Here is an 18769-nt window from a genome sequence, read left to right on the forward strand (position 1 = left end):
AAAAGAGGAAGAGGTCGCGTGCTGGAGCTGCTCTCGGGTCGCGAACGTCTGAGCTAGGATCAGGAACGCCTTGGGCTGAAGCTGATCGGGGATGCGAGCTAGAACAGATGCGGGAACAGGAGACGCAATCGGGGGTTAGGGTTTGTCGGATCGCCGGCTAGGGTTAGGGTTTTAGGGTTTTTTGATTTGGGTATTAACTTAGGGATTTAGAATTTCGTGCTGATAACGTGTTAAAAGTAACGGAAAAGTCTATATTTATTCATAACATAGAGGTTCCTTATATAGGAGATTACACCGTCATAGATAAATGGAAAGATTACAAATCATAATTTCTTGGTTATGAGCCATCCACAATCTGGTTCATAACAATCCAGTTGTTTTTTATACTAAACTCAATTGTTTTAAAACGATTTATTCTTTGTGAGTTCAAGTAAAATCACATACGGTGGTGTTGATGTATGATGATGATTCAATCATTTTATTTTAGTTTACTAGGTTTTTGGTCACAAAGTTTAGTTTACAAGTTTATATATTATTATGTAATGTGGTCCGTCGAAAATGAAGCTCAAAACCATACCGAATTAGAGGTTCTCATCTTAGACAATACGGTTTTTGGTAGATTGAATTTGCAGAAAATAAGCTTGAATGTAACGAATTAACTATTTGCATTTAGGATACCCTTGTCAAACATTTTTCTTTTCTTTTTAACCATTTACACTATTCCTTGTAAGAGATTTACAACAACAAAAATCTAAAGACTTTTTAGTTTGTAATATTATAATTTAGAGATTGTAAACAAAGAGATGGTTTTGATTTGTTTATAGATAGAAGCTTGCCTATAACTTTAAAGCAGCATTTGCGATATTCCCACAACTCGTCATCCACTAATAATTGATCAAATACATATTTGTAATCTTTTATTAGTGTGAAGAAAAGAAGACCAATGAAAATGGGTTAAGTATCGATTGGATGAAGATTTGGTAACTGGCATGGTGTTTTATATAGCATTTATGTCGTGTCATTACTAATTTTCAACTAGTGACAATGTCCTCGACATTCCTCAATTTTATGCTTCTATCATCTTGTTGATACAAACCAAACATTTTTCTTTCTTATGTCGTCACTTTCAAAGATAATGTGAGGTTCGTAGTTTACACATGGATAAAACAAATTATAACTTGCAATAGCTATTACATATTATGTTAAGCTAGATAAGCTTCCAATCTAGCATGGTATATTCGGATTTAAAACTTGACTTACTCATACAGTTTGTGTGTATTCTGATTGACATGATTACTTCTAGTTAGTGGTACTACGACTGGAACATAATATATAAAGACCGGATGCTTACTCATACACCATCTCTCTTATTATAAAAGTATATATAAGAGACTATGAAAACTATAGGGAATCTATGTAGAATATGCCTTACAGTTATACACTTTGATCCTCATCTGCCCACGATATGTGAAGCAAAATCTTACATAATTTATCATCGGATACGAGAAAACACATGAAAAAGGAGCTTTAAATTACGAATATTCCTCCTGAAATATTTCTTAATTAAGAAAAGTTCGTGTATGATTACACTAACTTAGCGATAACTAAGCGTAATCACGAGGGTTCTAACATTTTCATCCTCGTGATTAAATTACAATACTTCAACAAAAAGGCAATGTGATTGATATTTTATATAATATAAGGGTTTCAGCTAACGCCATTAACACAAATAATTTATATTCACGTAAGGGAGGTTCATGAACAATATGTTGTTTTCCTATAGGTGGAGGCAAATAATAAGTTGGAGGTTTCATGTGGAATGAACATTATTTGTCATGGAATCAACGAAAGACATGTTACACGATTTATCAGATTGAGTTTAGTTATAATAATGATGATCACGAGGATCTTCACTTAATCACTCGAATCGATTGTAAAACATGGAGGAAGAGATGTGGATTTAGGCAAAAAAATGCGCAACATATTCTTCGCAAACTATATGACCTAAAAATAGGTTAATATCATGAACACACCAACCTTTAATTCTTTTTTTTGCTAAATTGTAAATATCATTAGAATGAAAAGAAGATTTTACAAGAGAATCTTAAGTTTGGTCCATCTTGGTAAAAAAGAATAAAAACAAGATGGATCACCATTTAGAACTACCATAATCACGTAAAGAGTCATTTCAACCAAGAGGCCATGAGCGATTGGAATTGATTCCTATGCCTCCTAGCTGAAATAATGTTTCTCATCTCCTTATCAACAAAGTGGAACACTGATGCCGGCGGGAGTGAGATTTGGTTGTGGATCATTTAATTCTTTTATAGGGACAACCCGAAACAATTATGAAAGAGTTTGATACCATATATATGTATATCACAGAAAATGACATTTGCTATTTTGTTGTTGTATTGATATATAGGTTGCAAATGCTTATTAGATTATCGACCAAGGTCAGTAGGTTACAAGAGATAAAAGAATGTTCAAGCAAATTAAGTTTCTACATCCCAGTAATGTCCTAATTCTATTATTTAACCCACTTTCTTCATGGCTTTTTTGGATGATCGCACCTCGTTAATATATTAATTAATCTGTAAGATCCAACTTTGCAACAATCTTAAAAGTTGTTAATGATTGAATAATCCAAAACGAAAACTTGATTAATTTCAGTCGCCACTAAATATGCAAAAAAAAAAAAAAAACTGTGAGCAAAAATTTTACGTTTTATATCAAGAAAAAAGTTTACGTTTTTTTCCCTAGGTAACTTTTTTTCTATTTTGATCTTTTTATTAGATGTTATATTTTTTTCCATTTTTTTCATTTTCAAATCAATTTTATTTTTCTGAGTTAGTTAATTTTACCTTTTAATCATTATTTTTATATATTTATATATAGCGTATTTATGGATATATGTATAAAATAATATCAAAAGAACCAATTTATACATTTTTATTCAAAATTTAGGAGAATTTTCATGATTGGCTTAAGTTTCTCTTACACTATTAATTACCTTTTTCTGAACTAGCACTATTTACTTTTTGAAAATGGATAAAGTGTATATTAGTCGTCGAACCACATCTGACATATTTATACCTTAAAGAGTTCTGCTTATGTCATATTGCCATACCGAGACGTAACACTAAGCCACTTACGGATGAATACGTTTTCTTACAAAGAGTTTCTTCCAAAATTTTAACTCATTTTCATGTATTATTCGGCCAAAAATCCACAATAGAACCGAACTTTTTGAAAGCACTATCAAATAAATCTTAATGAGTTTTGGAACTCACATGCATGTTGACACATCAAAGAGTTAATTTTGGAATTTCAGCAATGTCTTATCCTTATGCATCACACATTCTTTTTAATTTTCTCGTCATGTATCATGTTTATTCTAACCGTAACTTTTGTCGTTTAATTTGTTATATTGTTTTCAATATAAAGAGTCACGTTTTTTGCAAATGCGTTACATCTGCAGACAAAGAAAAAAATGGACGAAAAATAGAAATAAAAGAGAGTAACACACTTTTTGTTGTTTAAAGTTTTGGTAAAGAGTTACGTACTTACATGGATGTTAATAGTTCGGTGAGAAGTTGTAAGCGCAAATCTTGTTTTTCCAAATTTAAATTAAAATCTCAAGTTAATGAATGTACCAATCAAACGCAACATATAAAATAGGCACACAATATAAGAAAAAGTTGGTTATAATAATTAGTGACTCAATGCCCACAGTCTCCTTTTATTAGATTGTTTATTCGAGAGTGATACAAAACGTTGCTCGACCATGTGTATAAATATATATGGTTACTTACTTAAGACATATCAATCATCAAAACAAAACCTTAAAACAAGATTATTTACACCTGAAACAACAGAAAAAAATGAAACCTTCTGAACCTCCGAAGCTTGTGGCTGCATCATCAAACGTATCAAATGATCCATCAGCATCGGAGAAAGGAGAAGCAACAAGCCAACAACAATCCAACAATGGTTATGCACTCACAGTTGACGAGGTGATCGAGCAACACATTGGAGCACTTGGGTTTGCACAGATAGTGCATGCTCTTTTGGTCTCTATTGCTTGGACCTTCGATGCTCAGTCCACTCTTATATCCATATTCTCCGACGCTAAGCCCGCTGCGAGGCTTCTCACAACGGGAGCCATCGTGGAAGGCTCGATATTGTGTGGGTTGTCCACCGGAGAGTGGGAATGGGTTGGAGGAAAGAGCGACACTATTGTTTCAGAGTGGAATCTTATATGTCAACATAAGTTCCTCGTTGCTCTTCCATCCACTCTTTTCTTCATCGGATCTCTCTTTGGTACGAATCTTAAACCAAGTTCGCTTGTTTACGGGTTTGGAGAGTTCTCCTTCGTTTTTTAATACATGACGTTTTAGTATATATTTTTGTTTCAAATTAAATAACGTTTTTAATTTTTATGTAACATTTGTTAATTAATTCTTTTATGGTATATGACCTTTTTTGGTTATTCAGTCTTTTAATGTGTGTGTACAAACTTACCTAAAACGTTAACTAATAAAAATCGGGGAAAATGTTATGCATTAATTTAAATGTTTTTTTTAACATTAATATACTTTCAGTTTGATTGGTTTCTTAGGCCAGAACTGATTCTCATATTGCATTTTTGTTTGTTCCTTACAGGTTCGGGAGTTTATGGATATCTTGCTGATTCATGGTTTGGTCGGAAAAAGACACTATTTATCTCTTGTCTGTTAACGTTTGTCACCGCTTTAGCGATCTCCTTTTCACCAAACGTTTGGGTTTACGCGTTCTTGCGTTTCGCAAACGGGTTCTTTAGATCAGGAATCGGTTCTTGCTGCATCGTCCTCGCAACAGAGGTCGTTGGTAAAAAATGGCGTGGGCAAGTAGGGCAATATGGTTTCTTCTTCTTCACGTTAGGCTTTCTATCTTTACCACTCATGGGTTACTTGGAGAGAAAGTCATGGAGAAACCTTTACAGAATCACATCCCTTCTTCCTCTTGGATACGCTGTTTTTCTCTTGCCCTTTGCCTATGAGTCTCCTCGATGGCTTCTCGTCAAAGGACTTAACAAAGAAGCCATGGTGGTCTTGAAGAAACTCGCGAGGCGCAATGGGAAACAACTTCCAGCTGATCTAAGCCTAGTCGATCCGATTCAAGGAAGAGATGATCCAACTTTCTCGTCGTCTGAGAACTTTTGGAGGACTAAATGGGCAGTAAAGAGGATCGTAATGGTGATGATGGCTGGATTTGGCACTGGTTTTGTTTACTATGGAATCCAACTAAACGCTGAGAATCTCAACTTCAATCTTTACTTAACTGTTGCGGTGAACGCTCTGATGGAGTTTCCAGCGGTTTTCATCGGAAGTTTCCTCCTCGGCGTCATGAACCGTCGTCCGTTGTTCTCCAACTCATCATACCTAGCTGGAATATGTTGCTTACTCTGTGCGGTTCTCTCGCTCCACCGTGTGACCCGTGCACTACCCGTTTCCAAATGGCTGCAGCTAGCAGTTGAGGCAATCGGATTCATGGCGTCCTCAACGGCCTACGATGTCCTATATGTCTATGGCGTCGAGCTGTTCCCGACAAACGTGAGGAACTTTGCGGTTTCGCTCTTGCGTCAAGCGTTCATGCTAGGAGCGTCTGCAGCACCGTTGCTAGTTGCATTGGGAAGAGAAAGCGCGATGATGTCTTTCATTGTGTTTGGTGTTGCGTCTGTGTTGAGCGGCGTGGTGAGTATCTGGCTAAGGGAAACAAGAAACGCTCCACTTTATGAAACACTGACGCAGCAGGGGGAGGCTGAAGAGATGGAAAACGAAATAGAACACTCTTAATCACTAGTACTGTTCCTTTCTGCGTTGTATGTCCAATGATTGGAAACATGTAAAAACCTTTCGGTTTTCCACTAAATTGTATGAACCGTTGATTGTTTATTTTGAAAAAGTCCTAAAAATCGATTTGGGCGGTGACTAATCATCTCCTTAATCCGCAAAATGGTACTAGCCAATAATTTTATCTAATTTATTCGACTCACACTAATTTAAATCATTATAAATCCATTTAATTGTTTTTAAATCAGTTTAAATTAATGTAAATCGATTAAACTAAATAATACTGTTATTATAAATTTATAATTCGTCTAATTTCTTTTTTCATATCTAATTTTGATAATTTTTCAAAAAAATAAAAACCCAAAAATTTAAATACTTACATAAATATAAAATAAATTAATAATTTATTAACTATTACACCTCAAATAATTTGTCAAGCTAGTAGTTAATCCTCTACAAAAAAAGCTTTTAGTTACCGCATAGAAGTTTTTTCAACATTGAAGATTGAAGAAACTTTAATGTAAATAGTCGGAACAAAAAATCAGGAAGTGTTGTATTGCCTTGTTTCACTTGCAGCCCTGAAGTACCCACTTCAGAAATCTGTATTCAGCACTTTGAAATTATAGAAAAATTTGAGTTATTTAGAGTACTGAAGTGCTTATTTCAGAAAAGCTGCATTTTGCACTTTTATGCTCTAGGTAATCTGAATCTGTTTGGGCTTTAGTGTATGAGGTCCATTAGTACTAGGTTTATAGGAGATAAGAGACCACTATATATATATATATATCTTGTGCTTCCTCTAAACCTAAGTAGCAGTTAAAATAGAAAGCAATCTGATATGTTCTTTTTGTAGACAAATTTATGTAAATCATCCATTAATAAAAGTCTTTCTTTGCTCCGTAGAAGTAGCCTATTAGTGAACCACGTTAAATCTTGTGTTCTTTTTGTTTATTGTGTTTATCCATATGTGTGTTCCGCATCTGTTCTTCTTGCATCCGTCACAACAAACTGGTATCATAGCTTCAGGTATTTAATCTGGTGAGAAGATGTATGGGATAAACGCGAAGATAGACAAGTTTGCAGAAATGAATAGCTTCAGTCTCTGGCAGATAAATATGCAAGCTTTGTTGAAGCAACAAGGCAACTGAGCACTTTTGTCAGGGAAGAAGACTGATTCTGCTGAAATGGAGGTTTTGGAACAGAAGGCATTCTCAACAATTTTGTTGTATCTAGCAGACAAAATTATTGTCGAAGTTTCGGATGAGAACTCGGCTGCTAGTTTGTGGCAGAAGTTAGAGAGCTTGTACATGATCAGGGCCGGCTCAATGGTGTCATGGGCCATGAGCCAAATTTTTTTTTTAATTTCCAAACTATTATTTTTCTTTAAAAAATCTGATAGATATATGTTTTTTTTTAAATACCAGAAGTATTTTTAAAAATAAATCTATGGAAATAAAAAAATACTTTCATATAAAAAAGTTTGGGCCATTTTTCTTATTTTTAATATAAAAATACATGTATTTTTTAAAAAAATTGGGCCCTTATCTATTAAGAAATAGGGGGACAATTCGTTGGGCCTGGGGTGGTGGTACCGCCCGTCCCCCCTATTAAGCCGGCCCTGTACATGACAAAGTCTCTAACGAACAAGCTAATTTTGAAGCAACATCTCTTCTCTCTGAGAATGCATGAAGGTATGGACCTTCGTGACCATCTTGACAGATTAAATTCAATAGTATTGGAGCTGCGTAATATTGATGTTAAGGTGGAGGATGAAGACGCTGCACTAATCATGTTGGTATCTTTGTCGAACTCCTTCGAGAACTTCGTGCAATCGTTCATTGTTGGTAAGGTTACAGTGAAACTGGAAGACGTTAGGTCAGCTCTTCGTACCAGGGAATTGTTCCATAAAGCATCGAGCTTAGAGACATATAGTCAGGCTTCCGGATTATTTATCAGTGGTGGAAAGGGCCATGGAAATAAAAAGAAGTTGATAGCTAAAAGACCATTTCATAGGGGTCCTAAGCCAAGAGATTTTACAATCACTGCAAAGAAAAGGGACACTGAAAATCAAATCGTCCAAAGAGGAAGCAACCTTATGGGTCTGCTGCGGTAGCAGAGCATAAAGCAGCGTCTGATGACGACATTTCTCTTGTTTCACATGGACACACACATTCTTCTGATGTATGGGTTATGGATACATGAGCATCCTACCATATGACACCGAGGAGAGAGTGGTTTGAAGAGTACGTTGAGGTACCTGACGGCAATATTAAGATGGCAAATGATATTGTCTGCAAGATTGCTGGAATCGGCTTGATCAAGCTCAAGTCAAATGATGGTAGATTCTGCACATTGAACGAGGTCAGGCATGTTCCGTCAATGACGAAGAACTTGATATCTATGAGTCTGTTGGACAATAAAGATTTCAAGTATATGGGTGGCGATGGAGTTTAAATGTCTACAGAGGTTCAGATGTGATTCTGAAGGGTTTCATGCACGGTACTCTGTATTTGCTTATGGGTTCTATAGTGACTGGTTCAGCAAATGTTGCAACGCAAGAGGTTCGCGAAGAAGATATGACTAAGCTATGGCATATGAGGTTTGGGCATATGAGTGAACGTGGGATGCAGATTTTTTGAAGAAAGATTTTCTATGTGGTCACAAGACCAAGAGTCTAGAGTTCTGTGACCACTGTGTTTTTGAGAAACTTCACAAGAAGATATTCCCTAAGGTGATTCATAGGAAAAAGGCCACGTTGGACTACATCCATGGAGATTGTTGGGGTTCCTCCAGAGTTGAATCGCTGAAAGGTCACATATATTTTATGTCTATGATTGATGACTATTCGAGGAAGACTTGGATATTCTTTATGGAGCACAAAAGTGAAGTTTTCGATCGTCTTAGGGACTGGAAAGCACTGTTGGAGAATCAAACATGGAAGAAGATCAAGAGCCTTCATACTGATAATGTAGAGTTTTTTGTTCATCAGATTTCAATCAGTTTTGTAAAGATGCATGGATTGCTAGGCATCTTACAGGCAGGGAAACACCACAACAGAATGGTGTAGCTGAATGGATGAGTTAGACATTGCTGGAGAGAGCGAGGTGCATACTCTCTAATGAAGGATTAGCAAAACAGTTTTGGGCTGAAGCTGTGAACATAGCTTGCTACTTGATTAATCTCGGGTGTGGTCAGGTAAATTTGCTGATTATTCAGTTCTGAGAATTTTTAGTTGCACTGTTAACTATCATGTGAATGACGGTAAACTTGAGTCCAGAGCAAAGAAGAAAGTATTTATGGGCTACAGTGACGGAGTCAAGGGATATAGGGTTTGGTCTCCATAAGAAAACTGAATGATTCTAAGCAGAAACATTGTCTTTGATGAAAGTTCCATGATTAGAAGCCAAGCAGAGTTCAGTTCTGAAACAGAGAAGGGTAGCAATGATAAACAGGTAGAGCTGCAGGATGATCATAAAGTGGTTAATCTGTCAAACCATACAGAAAATCAAGAGGAGCAAGCAGAAGATGTTCAGACAGAAGCTCAACCACCTGAGGCTACAAGACGTAGCATCGCTAAAGATCGACAAAGAAGGGTCGACGTCAGACCACAAGAGAGATATCGTTTTGAGGATATGGTGGGTTATGCACTACAAGTTACATACGAAGTGGATACTTATGAGTCATCCACTTATAGAAAAATTGTTTCTAGTCCCGAGTCTGAGAAATGGCATGCTGCAATAGGAGACGAAATGGAGTCTCCTGAGAAGAATCATACATGGGATATGGTCACATTACCATCAGGCAGAAAGGTGGTTACTTGTAATTGGGTCTATAAGATCAAAGATGGAGTTACACGGGCAGAAGGAGTTAAATATAAGGTCGAATTGTTGCAAGAAGTTTTATTCAGAGAGAGGGAGTAGACTACAATAAGATTTTCTCACCAGTGGTTAGACATTCTTCCATCAGAGTGTTGCTAGCAATAGTGGTGCGTCAGGACTTGGAGCTTAGGCAACTTGATGTGAAAACTGTTTTTCTTCATGGAGAATTACTAGAGCTTCACTTGCGCATCCGCGCGGATGTTGGCTCTTACATTTTTATACATTAATATATTATTTATGGTTTATTTTATATATTTTAAATGTGCCGCCATATAACTAATTGTATTCAAAAGACTCAGACCAAATTGAATATGGTTATTTTTGGTACAAATAACCAAACTCGTTTCAGGTACATTGGTTATTTGGATATTTTTAGGTTTTTATACTTTCAAATCGAACTCATCCAGACCCGGAAGACCCAACTCGAAAACCACACATAATTTATAATATCCAAGTGGGACTTAATTTTAAAACCCAAAAAAAACTCGATACCCGGAAGAAAAAATCTATACCGTAATGGATATCTGAATGTCAATGCCTAATTGACTCAACAAATTAAAAAAACACTTTCTATGAATTTGGTTAAATTAAGTGAAATAGAAAACTTTATTGTGCAAAATATTTGGTTATATGGAGTAAAATATTAAGTGATAATAAATTTAATATTTTTTATTATTTTGATTTAAATTATTATTTTGTTCACATAAACTATGTTTTTGAATTATGTGTTTGGCTACGTATATTTCACCGATTGAAACTAAGATAAATTTTTTTTAGTAAAATAGACAAAACATAAATTTTAACCGTATGCAAAACTCGGCTGTTTTACATTTTGATTTTTATAATTGGTGCAAATTTAATGTTGATTAACTAATAAATAAAAATATTCTCTATTATTATTATGGTAATATAATTAATGATGTGATGTATTGTTAAGGTAATATAATTATTAAAGTTGTTAAATTGAGTGAAAATTGAATGATAATTAGTGTAATAACTTGTCGAAAAGAAGGTTAATTCTATTTATACTTCAATTTTAATAATATAGACTAGAGCTTGATTCGCGCACCCTTAAAAATATTTATTTTAACAGAATATACATATGAAAATCTTTACAATATAAAAATGTAATGGTTACCCAAACATAAAAAAATTACGTTTTATAATTTATATCAAGAAAAAAGTTTACGTTTATTTCTAAAGTAACTATTTTTCCTATTTTACCTTTTAATTATCGTGTATATATATATAGATTTATTTATTTTTTTATATAGCCTACTTATAGATATAGATATAAAATGTATCAAAAGAACCAATTTATACATTTTATTCAAAATTTATGGAGAATTTTCATGATTAGGGTTAACCTACCTTGAAGTATTCAAAATAAGTTTCTATTTACTCTATTTCTTTTCCGTAACCTTTAAGTATTCTAGATCTATAGAATGTCTTCATCTGATTTTCAAGGGGAGCAGTATATAGATGGATCCGTTTTCTCGGTGCTTCGCATGTGCATCAGGTACGTTTGCTCAGGGTCCAAAAAATTAAGAAAAAAAATAATTAATATTGAGGGTCTTTTTTACATAGATCTAGGATTCTTTATACAAATTATTACTTCTGTTGCTCATGTAGAAGAATAAAACTTGTACAGAGTACACCCAAAAATTAAATCGGGCCTGACGTGTATATAAGGCAACATTATCGGCAAGATGTTTCCTACGGTGTATATCTAGCTAATGGCTTCGATTGGCCGACTCTTTGATAAATGGAAAAACTGAAAAAATCATAAACAAAAATTCATTTGAAAAATGAATAAAAAAATATAAATTTTTGTTTATTTTGTTCTTCGTCAAAATTGAAAAGGAATTTTTTTCTTCATAAATTTATTTTTTCATGAGGAATTAAAAGAAATAGTATGAAACTTATTTGTTAATAATTTGACCAAAAGTTCAACTTAATTAGTATAAATTTGAGGAACCAAAAATTTACCATAATATTTTCCTATAATTTGGTCACCAGTGAGAGTTAATATAATACTATTAAAAATAATATAATTATTTCAAAAATTAAAACATAAAAGAGCGAACAAGTAAAATAAATACAAATGTCATTAGAGTATACTAAAAGATTGTTAAAAGTTGTCTGCACCAAATCGATCCTCGCTGTTCCACTCCACTTTCTTTTTAAAATAAATTAAAATAATCATTCGGAACTTGTCTTCCTCTCTCTGTAGGAGAAGCTCTCAGCTTCTATTACACTATTTACCCATTTTCTGAACTATCACTATTTACTTTTTGTAAAGGGATATAAATTATACTTTAGAGAGTACTGCGTATGTCATATTCGCATACCGAGACGTTACACTAAGCTATTTACGGATGAATACGTTTTCTTACAAAGAGTTTCTTCCAAAATTAAAACTCATTTTTTCATGTCTTATTCGGCGAAAATCCACAATAGAACCGAACTTTTTGAAACCACGATCAAACAAATGTTAATGACTTTTGGAACTCACATGCATGTTGACACATCAAAGTGTTAATTTTGTAATCTCAGCAATGCCTTAACCTTATGCTTCACACATTCTTTTTTATCTTGTTTATTCTAACCGTAACTTTTTTCGTTTAATTTGTTATATTTGTTTTCAATATAAAAGAGTCACGTTTTTTTTTTTGCAAAGCGTTACATCTGCAGACAAAGAAAACATGGACGAGAAATAGAAAGAAAAGAGAGTAACACAGTTTTTGTTAAAAAATTTGGTAAAGAGTTACGTACTTAGATGAATGTTAATAGTTCGATGACAAGTTGTAAGTAAATCTTGTTTTATTCAATTTTAAATTAAAATCTCAAATTAATGAATAATCAAACTCAACAGATAATATATATATAAAGATACAATATAAGAAAAAGTTGATTAAACTATAAAATAATAATGACTCATTACCCATAATCTCCTTTTATTAGAATTGTTTATTCGCGAGTGATACAAAACGTTGCTCGACCATGTGTATATATATATACGGTTGCTTCTTATGACATATATTCTCAACCAACAAAACAAAACCTTTAAACAGGATTACATACACCTGAAACAACATAAAAATGAAACCTACTGAACAAAAAACTCCGAAGCTTGTTGAGACATCACCAAACATATCGACAGATTCATCAGCATCCGAGAAAGGAGAAGCAACAAGTCAACAACAATCCAACAATGGCTATGCACTCACAGTTGACGAGGTGATCGAGCAACACATCGGAGTACTAGGGTTTGCTCAGATCGTGCATGCTCTTTTGGTCTCTATTGCTTGGACCTTCGATGCTCAGTCCACTCTTATATCCATTTTCTCCGACGCTAAGCCCGCTGCGAGGCTTCTCACAACGGGAGCCATCGTGGAAGGCTCGATGTTGTGTGGACTGTCCACCGGAGAGTGGGAATGGGTTGGAGGAAAGAGCGACACTATTATTTCAGAGTGGAATCTTATATGCGAACATAAGTTTCTTGTTGCTCTACCATCCACTCTATTCTTCATCGGATCTCTTTTCGGTACGAATTTAATCTTTCCGATTTTTTAATATATATGACGTTTTAGAAGACATTTTTAATTCTAAATTAGATAACGTTTTTATTTTTCATGTACAAGTTAAATTATTTTTGTGCTATATATTCTATATCATTTAGTATTATTCAAACTTTAATGTGTGTACAGGCATAAATCGTCAACTAATAAAAAAAAAAACGGAGAAAATGTTATACACTGACTTGTTTCAGTTTGATTGGTTTCTGTGTCCGGCCCTAAAATCTTGAACACTGTTTACATGATTCTCATGTTGCCTTCTGTTATTATCCCAACAGGTTCTGGAGCTTATGGATATCTTGCTGATTCCTGGTTCGGTCGGAAAAAGACACTTCTTATCTCTTGTCTATTAACGTTTGTCACAGCTTTAGCGATCTCTTTTTCTCCAAACATATGGGTTTACGCGTTCTTGCGTTTTGCCAACGGATTCTTTAAATCAGGAATCGGTTCTTGTTGTATCGTGCTTGCTACAGAGGTCGTCGGTAAAAAATGGCGTGGGCAAGTAGGGCAATTCGGTTTCTTCTTCTTCACGTTAGGGTTTCTATCTCTACCACTCATGGGTTACTTGGAGAGAAAGTCATGGAGAAACCTTTACCGAATCACATCCCTTCTTCCTCTTGGATACGCTGTTTTTCTCTTGCCATTTGCCTATGAGTCCCCTCGATGGCTTCTTGTTAAAGGACGTAACAAAGAAGCCATGCTGGTCTTGAAGAAACTCGCGAGGCGCAATGGTAAACAACTTCCAGCTGACCTAAGCCTAGTCGATCCGATACAAGGACGAGATGATAGAGCTTCGTCGTCATCAGAGAAATTTTGGAGAACTAAGTGGGCAGTGAAGAGGATTGTAATGGTGATGATGGCTGGATTTGGCACTGGTTTTGTTTACTACGGTATTCAACTAAACGTTGAGAATCTCAACTTCAATCTCTACTTAACTGTTGCGGTCAATGCTTTGATGGAGTTTCCAGCGGTTTTCGTCGGAAGCTTCCTCTTAGGGGTCATGAACCGTCGTCCATTGTTCTCAATCTCATCATACCTAGCTGGAACCGCGTGCTTACTCTGCGCGGTTCTCTCGCTCCATCGTGTTGTACTACCTGCTACCAAATGGCTGCAGCTAGCTGTTGAGGCAGTTGGGTTCATGGCGTCCTCAACGGCCTACGATGTCCTATATGTCTATGGCGTCGAGCTGTTCCCAACAAACGTGAGGAACTTTGCAGTTTCGCTGTTGTGTCAAGCGTTCATGCTGGGAGCATCTGCAGCACCGTTGCTAGTTGCATTGGGACGAGAAAACGCTATGATGTCTTTCATTGTTATTGGCGCCGCGTCAATGTTGAGCGGTGTGGTGAGTCTCTGGCTAAAAGAAACTAGAAACGCTCCACTTTATGAAACACTAACGCAGCAGGGGAAGGCTGAAGAGATGGAGAACAAAACGGAATGTTCTTGATCACTAGTGATGTTCCTTTACAATATTTGTCCAATAATTGGAAAAAAAAATGTAACATATTTCAGTTTTTTCCATCAAGATGTATGAAACGTTGACTGATAATGTAAATAATCAGAACCAAGAATCCGACAGACTATGTTTTAAGGATTGATTGAAGAGACAGGGCATAGAATGGAACTCACATTTAACAGATGGTAAGCAAAAAGCGACAGAACATAGAATGGGGTGTGCTGGTGAGCTCTTCCTTCTCTAAGAAGCAGCAGCTTTGGGCTGAGAAGCTTCTTCAGCAGCAGGTGTCTCGAAAGTATCTCCCACTACAAGTTCCGGGACATCATCATCGTCCTCTTCTTGGATAGTTGCTGGAACATCAGCTCCACCTGGTGCTTGTTTCTGGAACTGCTCTGCTAGCTTCTTCAGGTTGTGTAAGTTATCAGGTCCTAAGATAAACAGAGTAAGAGAAATCAGTTAATGTCAAGCGATCACTAGTTTGGAAAAAGGACTTGGAGAGGGTAAACACATACCAAGTTGGCTGATAATCTGAGGAAGTATGTCTTGCAATTCTGCAGGAAAATGTAGATTTTGATTTTAGAATTACAAATAAGCCGAGGAGAGTATTGGACAATGGTAGATACAACACTTACTTTTGGTCTGTGGTGTACCACTCACAGCCCATGTGTTAGCAGCACTCGAAGCTTGAACTGTAATATCAACATCAATAAAAAAGGCTTTAACCAAATGCTGAGATTTTATAATTAAACGAAGAGAAAAAAGTTTTGGAAATTTACCCTTAGGGTTAATGAACTGAATGACTACATCATCTTTAAAGATGTTAACTTCTTCAATGCCGGGAATAGAGTTAACTCCAACTCTCTTAAGAGTGCTCTGGAGCTTCTTGTCATCGGTCGTGTTCGTCTTGTGAACAGCCTTCTTCTTTCTATAAATGAGAAAACAAAAAAAAAAAAACAGTTTAGCTAAACAATAATTAATAACATTGCCTAATGATTAAAAGAAGAAGAGAGACTTTGGATAGATGACTACCTTCTTACTGTCCCTTTACCGCCAGTGCGGACAGTGTTAGCCATCTTCATCAACTTCTCCCTATTCATCTGATTGTGCAATGAACCCAAAAAGAAAAAAACCCATTTAATCCCAAAAGGTATCAATATCTACTCTTGACTGAATCAATTAGACATACATACAGTAACTAATCACAAATCTATAACCTTTCAACCCAAAATGTACCTAAGAAGTATAAGGGAACACATTAATATATACAACTGACTGAATAAAATAGGCATACACAGACGGTAACTAATAAAAAAAACTACATTTCATCCCAAAATGTTTCTAAGAAGTTCGTTACACTCAGTAACTAATCACAAAGCTATGACCTTTAATCCCAAAATGTTTTTTTTTTTTTAAAGGTATCTAAGAAGTTTGAGGAAACGCATAAATATCTAAGCTATGATTAAGAAACATGGCAGAGGGAAGAACAAATCTCGTGTTATGCAATATGTACCATGACCTTAACCTTAAGTATCAATTTTTACAAGCGATTAAGTCTTTATTACTACTTGAACAGACAAAGACACTACTTTTATAATACTCACTTGACAAAGACAGTATGTTGAATCAATGAAGACATGAAACTGATCTTGACCACTTCAGCACTAAAGAAGCAATCGAAAGGAAGAAGAAGTGAAGAGTGGTGTACCTTGTTATTCGATTTATAGGGTTCTTCCTTGGTCCAAAGGGTATAAGAAGAAGAAGATAAGAGATAGACAGACAGATCCAAACGGCGATGGAGGGTTTTGCGATTCCTTGGCGGATTTCGCCTGTACAACGAATACAATTTAATCATATATATAACACATAACATCCAACGGTCAGTATATCACGTTCCTTAATCACACTCTCCTTCTCTACCGTTCGATATCGCTATAGGCCGCGATATATTTATTTGTACTATGGGCCTTAGGCCCATTTCATCTCCAAATTCTCTAAATGCGCAATTACTGGAACTCGTTGATTAAGCAGCACAGTAACTGAAACAATTATAGAGTTCCGGAACATCAAATTTCATGTCATAAAGAAGAAGCAAAATTGGTCGAACTTTAGTCATTGATTAAAAGATTCATTAGAGGTATGAAGTTCAAGTTCCATACAATACAACTATTATTAGTTATATAGTTTAATGATAGAAAATTTACATACCTGAAATTTGATTTTGATCTCTATAATGCAATTTAGTGTGACGCAAATTAAACTATTAGACGATATAATCATCGTTATAAAATCATGGGTATTACATAAACTAAAACAGATATTAAGCAATTTTTAAACAATAAAGTTTGATAATGTTATGTTTAGTTTCCATATTATGTGAATCTTAAACTAGAGAGATATTTACAAAAAAAAAAAGAAACAGAGAAAGATGTTTTATTCCATTTAAGATGAACAAAGAAAACAGAGAACACATGGATAGAGTTTCATTATTAGAGCACTTGTTGCTTAATGCTGTTGCTTAACGTTAATTACAATTAAAAATAAAGAAAAAAGGAGAAAAAGCGAAGAGACGTTGCTTAATTAATCCCACCGCTTGTATGTATTGGAAGTGGAAGAATTGTCCCACCGCTTGGAAAGGGCAATATTCTCGTGGTTCTAGAAAACCAACTATCGTTTTAGAGATGGTTGCTTCATATAATCTTTGGATATGGAATGCGTTTTTTGGACCTCCAGATACCTTAAATGATATCAATGTTCTTGATCGCTCACTTGTTTTTGATGACATAATAAATGGTCAAGCTCCACAAGTGAATTTATCGGTCAATGGAAGAGAGTATCATTTGGCTTACTATCTCACTGATGGCAATTATCCGATATAGACAACTTTTATCCAATTTATTCCAATTCCACAAGGGCCTAAAGCAGTTTTATTTGCTCAACGTCAAGAAGCCGTCCGAAAAGATGTCGAACGTGCTTTCGGAGTCTTGCAAGCTCGATTTGCCATTGTTAAAAATCCGGCACTTTCTTGGGATAAAGTCAAGAGTGGAAAGATTATGAGAGCATGTATCATACTCCATAATATGATAGTAGAAAACGAACGAGATGACTACACTCAATACGATGTTTCTGATTTTCAACAAGGAGAAGAAAGCAGAAGTACACATGTCGATCTCACATATTCAACAGATATCCCTACAAATATCGCCAATCAGATGGGTGTTCAAACAAGAATTCGTGATAGACAAGTACATCAACAACTGAAAGGTGATTTGGTTGAACATATATGACATAAATTTGGACGTGACCAACTAAGTTTCGATATCTCGTTCAAATTATTATCGTTTGTTTTAGTAATCTTTGTTTCCATGCTTTTATGTTTGTATTTTAAAATTTATTTTTAAAATATTATGTTTAACTATGTTTTATTTAATTAATAAATTTTATCTTTTTAAAAAATTTTATGTTTAAAAATAAATTTAATATTTTTTTATTGTTAAGCAACTACCAATAAACCAATATTATTAATTGTTTCTTAAGATTATCTCTTAGCTTTATTTTAATACTTAAAAATTCATTAACAACCACTTAAGCAACACTAATGGTTGTTAGCAATAAACATGCTCTTGCTCGCTAGTTAAAACTCTTATCCACGTAATTTTGTAGTCTTTTAACTTCTCTCACTTAATAGACATAATTTTGGACTTTGACGCAGCCTCTCTCTAGTCAGCTTTCACGAACACAAAGCGGAATGGCAGATTGGATGGAGCCAAACGGCTATAGCCATATCTGTCCACAACCATTCCGAATTCGTAGCAGCTCTTATCGCCACCACAATACACAAACTTGTAACCGCGAAGTAGACCTCCAGGTTTCTTGATCTGCAAGAAACTCTTGGACGAATCTTTTCCAGTTTCTGGCTTAGGACCAGCTGCTATGAACAGCCATCCTTTAATCTCAGTCTCAGTGAGCCACCAATAGGATGACTTGTTGGATTTCCCTCCTTAAGCCCAAAACTTATCAAATCATAAT

The 18769-nt window shown here is 35.1% G+C and overlaps 3 protein-coding genes and 1 pseudogene across 4 annotated transcripts; 2 read left to right on the plus strand and 2 right to left on the minus strand.

Moving 5' to 3' along the window:
• The first annotated feature begins 3833 nt into the window (after positions 1-3833).
• LOC106325980 (organic cation/carnitine transporter 1-like) lies at positions 3834-5942 on the plus strand. Its single transcript, XM_013764027.1, has 2 exons — positions 3834-4323; positions 4666-5942. The coding sequence occupies exons 1-2, from the start codon at positions 3885-3887 to the stop codon at positions 5835-5837; spliced, it is 1611 nt and encodes a 536-aa protein (XP_013619481.1). The 5' UTR covers positions 3834-3884; the 3' UTR covers positions 5838-5942.
• A 6817-nt stretch (positions 5943-12759) lies between these two features.
• On the plus strand, positions 12760-14881 carry LOC106322453 (organic cation/carnitine transporter 1-like). The gene is made up of 2 exons (XM_013760471.1): positions 12760-13259; positions 13569-14881. The coding sequence occupies exons 1-2, from the start codon at positions 12815-12817 to the stop codon at positions 14732-14734; spliced, it is 1611 nt and encodes a 536-aa protein (XP_013615925.1). The 5' UTR covers positions 12760-12814; the 3' UTR covers positions 14735-14881.
• On the minus strand, positions 14745-16565 carry LOC106322454 (transcription factor BTF3 homolog 4-like). 2 transcript variants are annotated; one of them, XM_013760472.1, is made up of 6 exons: positions 16449-16565; positions 15773-15840; positions 15520-15668; positions 15376-15432; positions 15256-15294; positions 14745-15171 (listed from the first exon to the last, which is right to left on the minus strand). In XM_013760472.1, exons 2-6 carry the CDS (start codon positions 15838-15840, stop codon positions 14984-14986), a joined length of 501 nt encoding a protein of 166 aa, XP_013615926.1. In that variant the 5' UTR covers positions 16449-16565; the 3' UTR covers positions 14745-14983. The 2 variants fall into 2 exon arrangements, with proteins under 2 accessions (XP_013615926.1, XP_013615927.1); XM_013760473.1 differs by lacking the exon at positions 16449-16565 and adding an exon at positions 16345-16448.
• Positions 16566-18383: 1818 nt separating this feature from the next.
• The window catches only part of LOC106326630, an 861-nt pseudogene continuing 475 nt past the window's right edge, over positions 18384-18769 (minus strand).

This window comes from Brassica oleracea, chromosome C2 (assembly GCF_000695525.1).
Source record: "Brassica oleracea var. oleracea cultivar TO1000 chromosome C2, BOL, whole genome shotgun sequence".
In the NCBI taxonomy this organism is placed as follows: domain Eukaryota; kingdom Viridiplantae; phylum Streptophyta; class Magnoliopsida; order Brassicales; family Brassicaceae; genus Brassica; species Brassica oleracea.

What these genes read in the sequence shown, in the direction of transcription:
- LOC106325980 (XM_013764027.1), top strand. Translation starts at nt 3,885, where the DNA reads ATGAAACCTTCTGAACCTCCGAAGCTTGTGGCTGCATCATCAAACGTA. An exon ending in CTTCATCGGATCTCTCTTTG is followed by an intron (nt 4,324 to 4,665) that starts GTACGAATCTTA and finishes TGTTCCTTACAG; the next exon opens with GTTCGGGAGTTTATGGATAT.
- LOC106322453 (XM_013760471.1), top strand. Translation starts at nt 12,815, where the DNA reads ATGAAACCTACTGAACAAAAAACTCCGAAGCTTGTTGAGACATCACCA. An exon ending in CTTCATCGGATCTCTTTTCG is followed by an intron (nt 13,260 to 13,568) that starts GTACGAATTTAA and finishes TTATCCCAACAG; the next exon opens with GTTCTGGAGCTTATGGATAT.
- LOC106322454 (XM_013760472.1), bottom strand. Translation starts at nt 15,840, where the DNA reads ATGAATAGGGAGAAGTTGATGAAGATGGCTAACACTGTCCGCACTGGC. An exon ending in GGTAAAGGGACAGTAAGAAG is followed by an intron (nt 15,669 to 15,772) that starts GTAGTCATCTAT and finishes TCTCATTTATAG; the next exon opens with AAAGAAGAAGGCTGTTCACA. An exon ending in TGGTACACCACAGACCAAAA is followed by an intron (nt 15,295 to 15,375) that starts GTAAGTGTTGTA and finishes ATTTTCCTGCAG; the next exon opens with AATTGCAAGACATACTTCCT.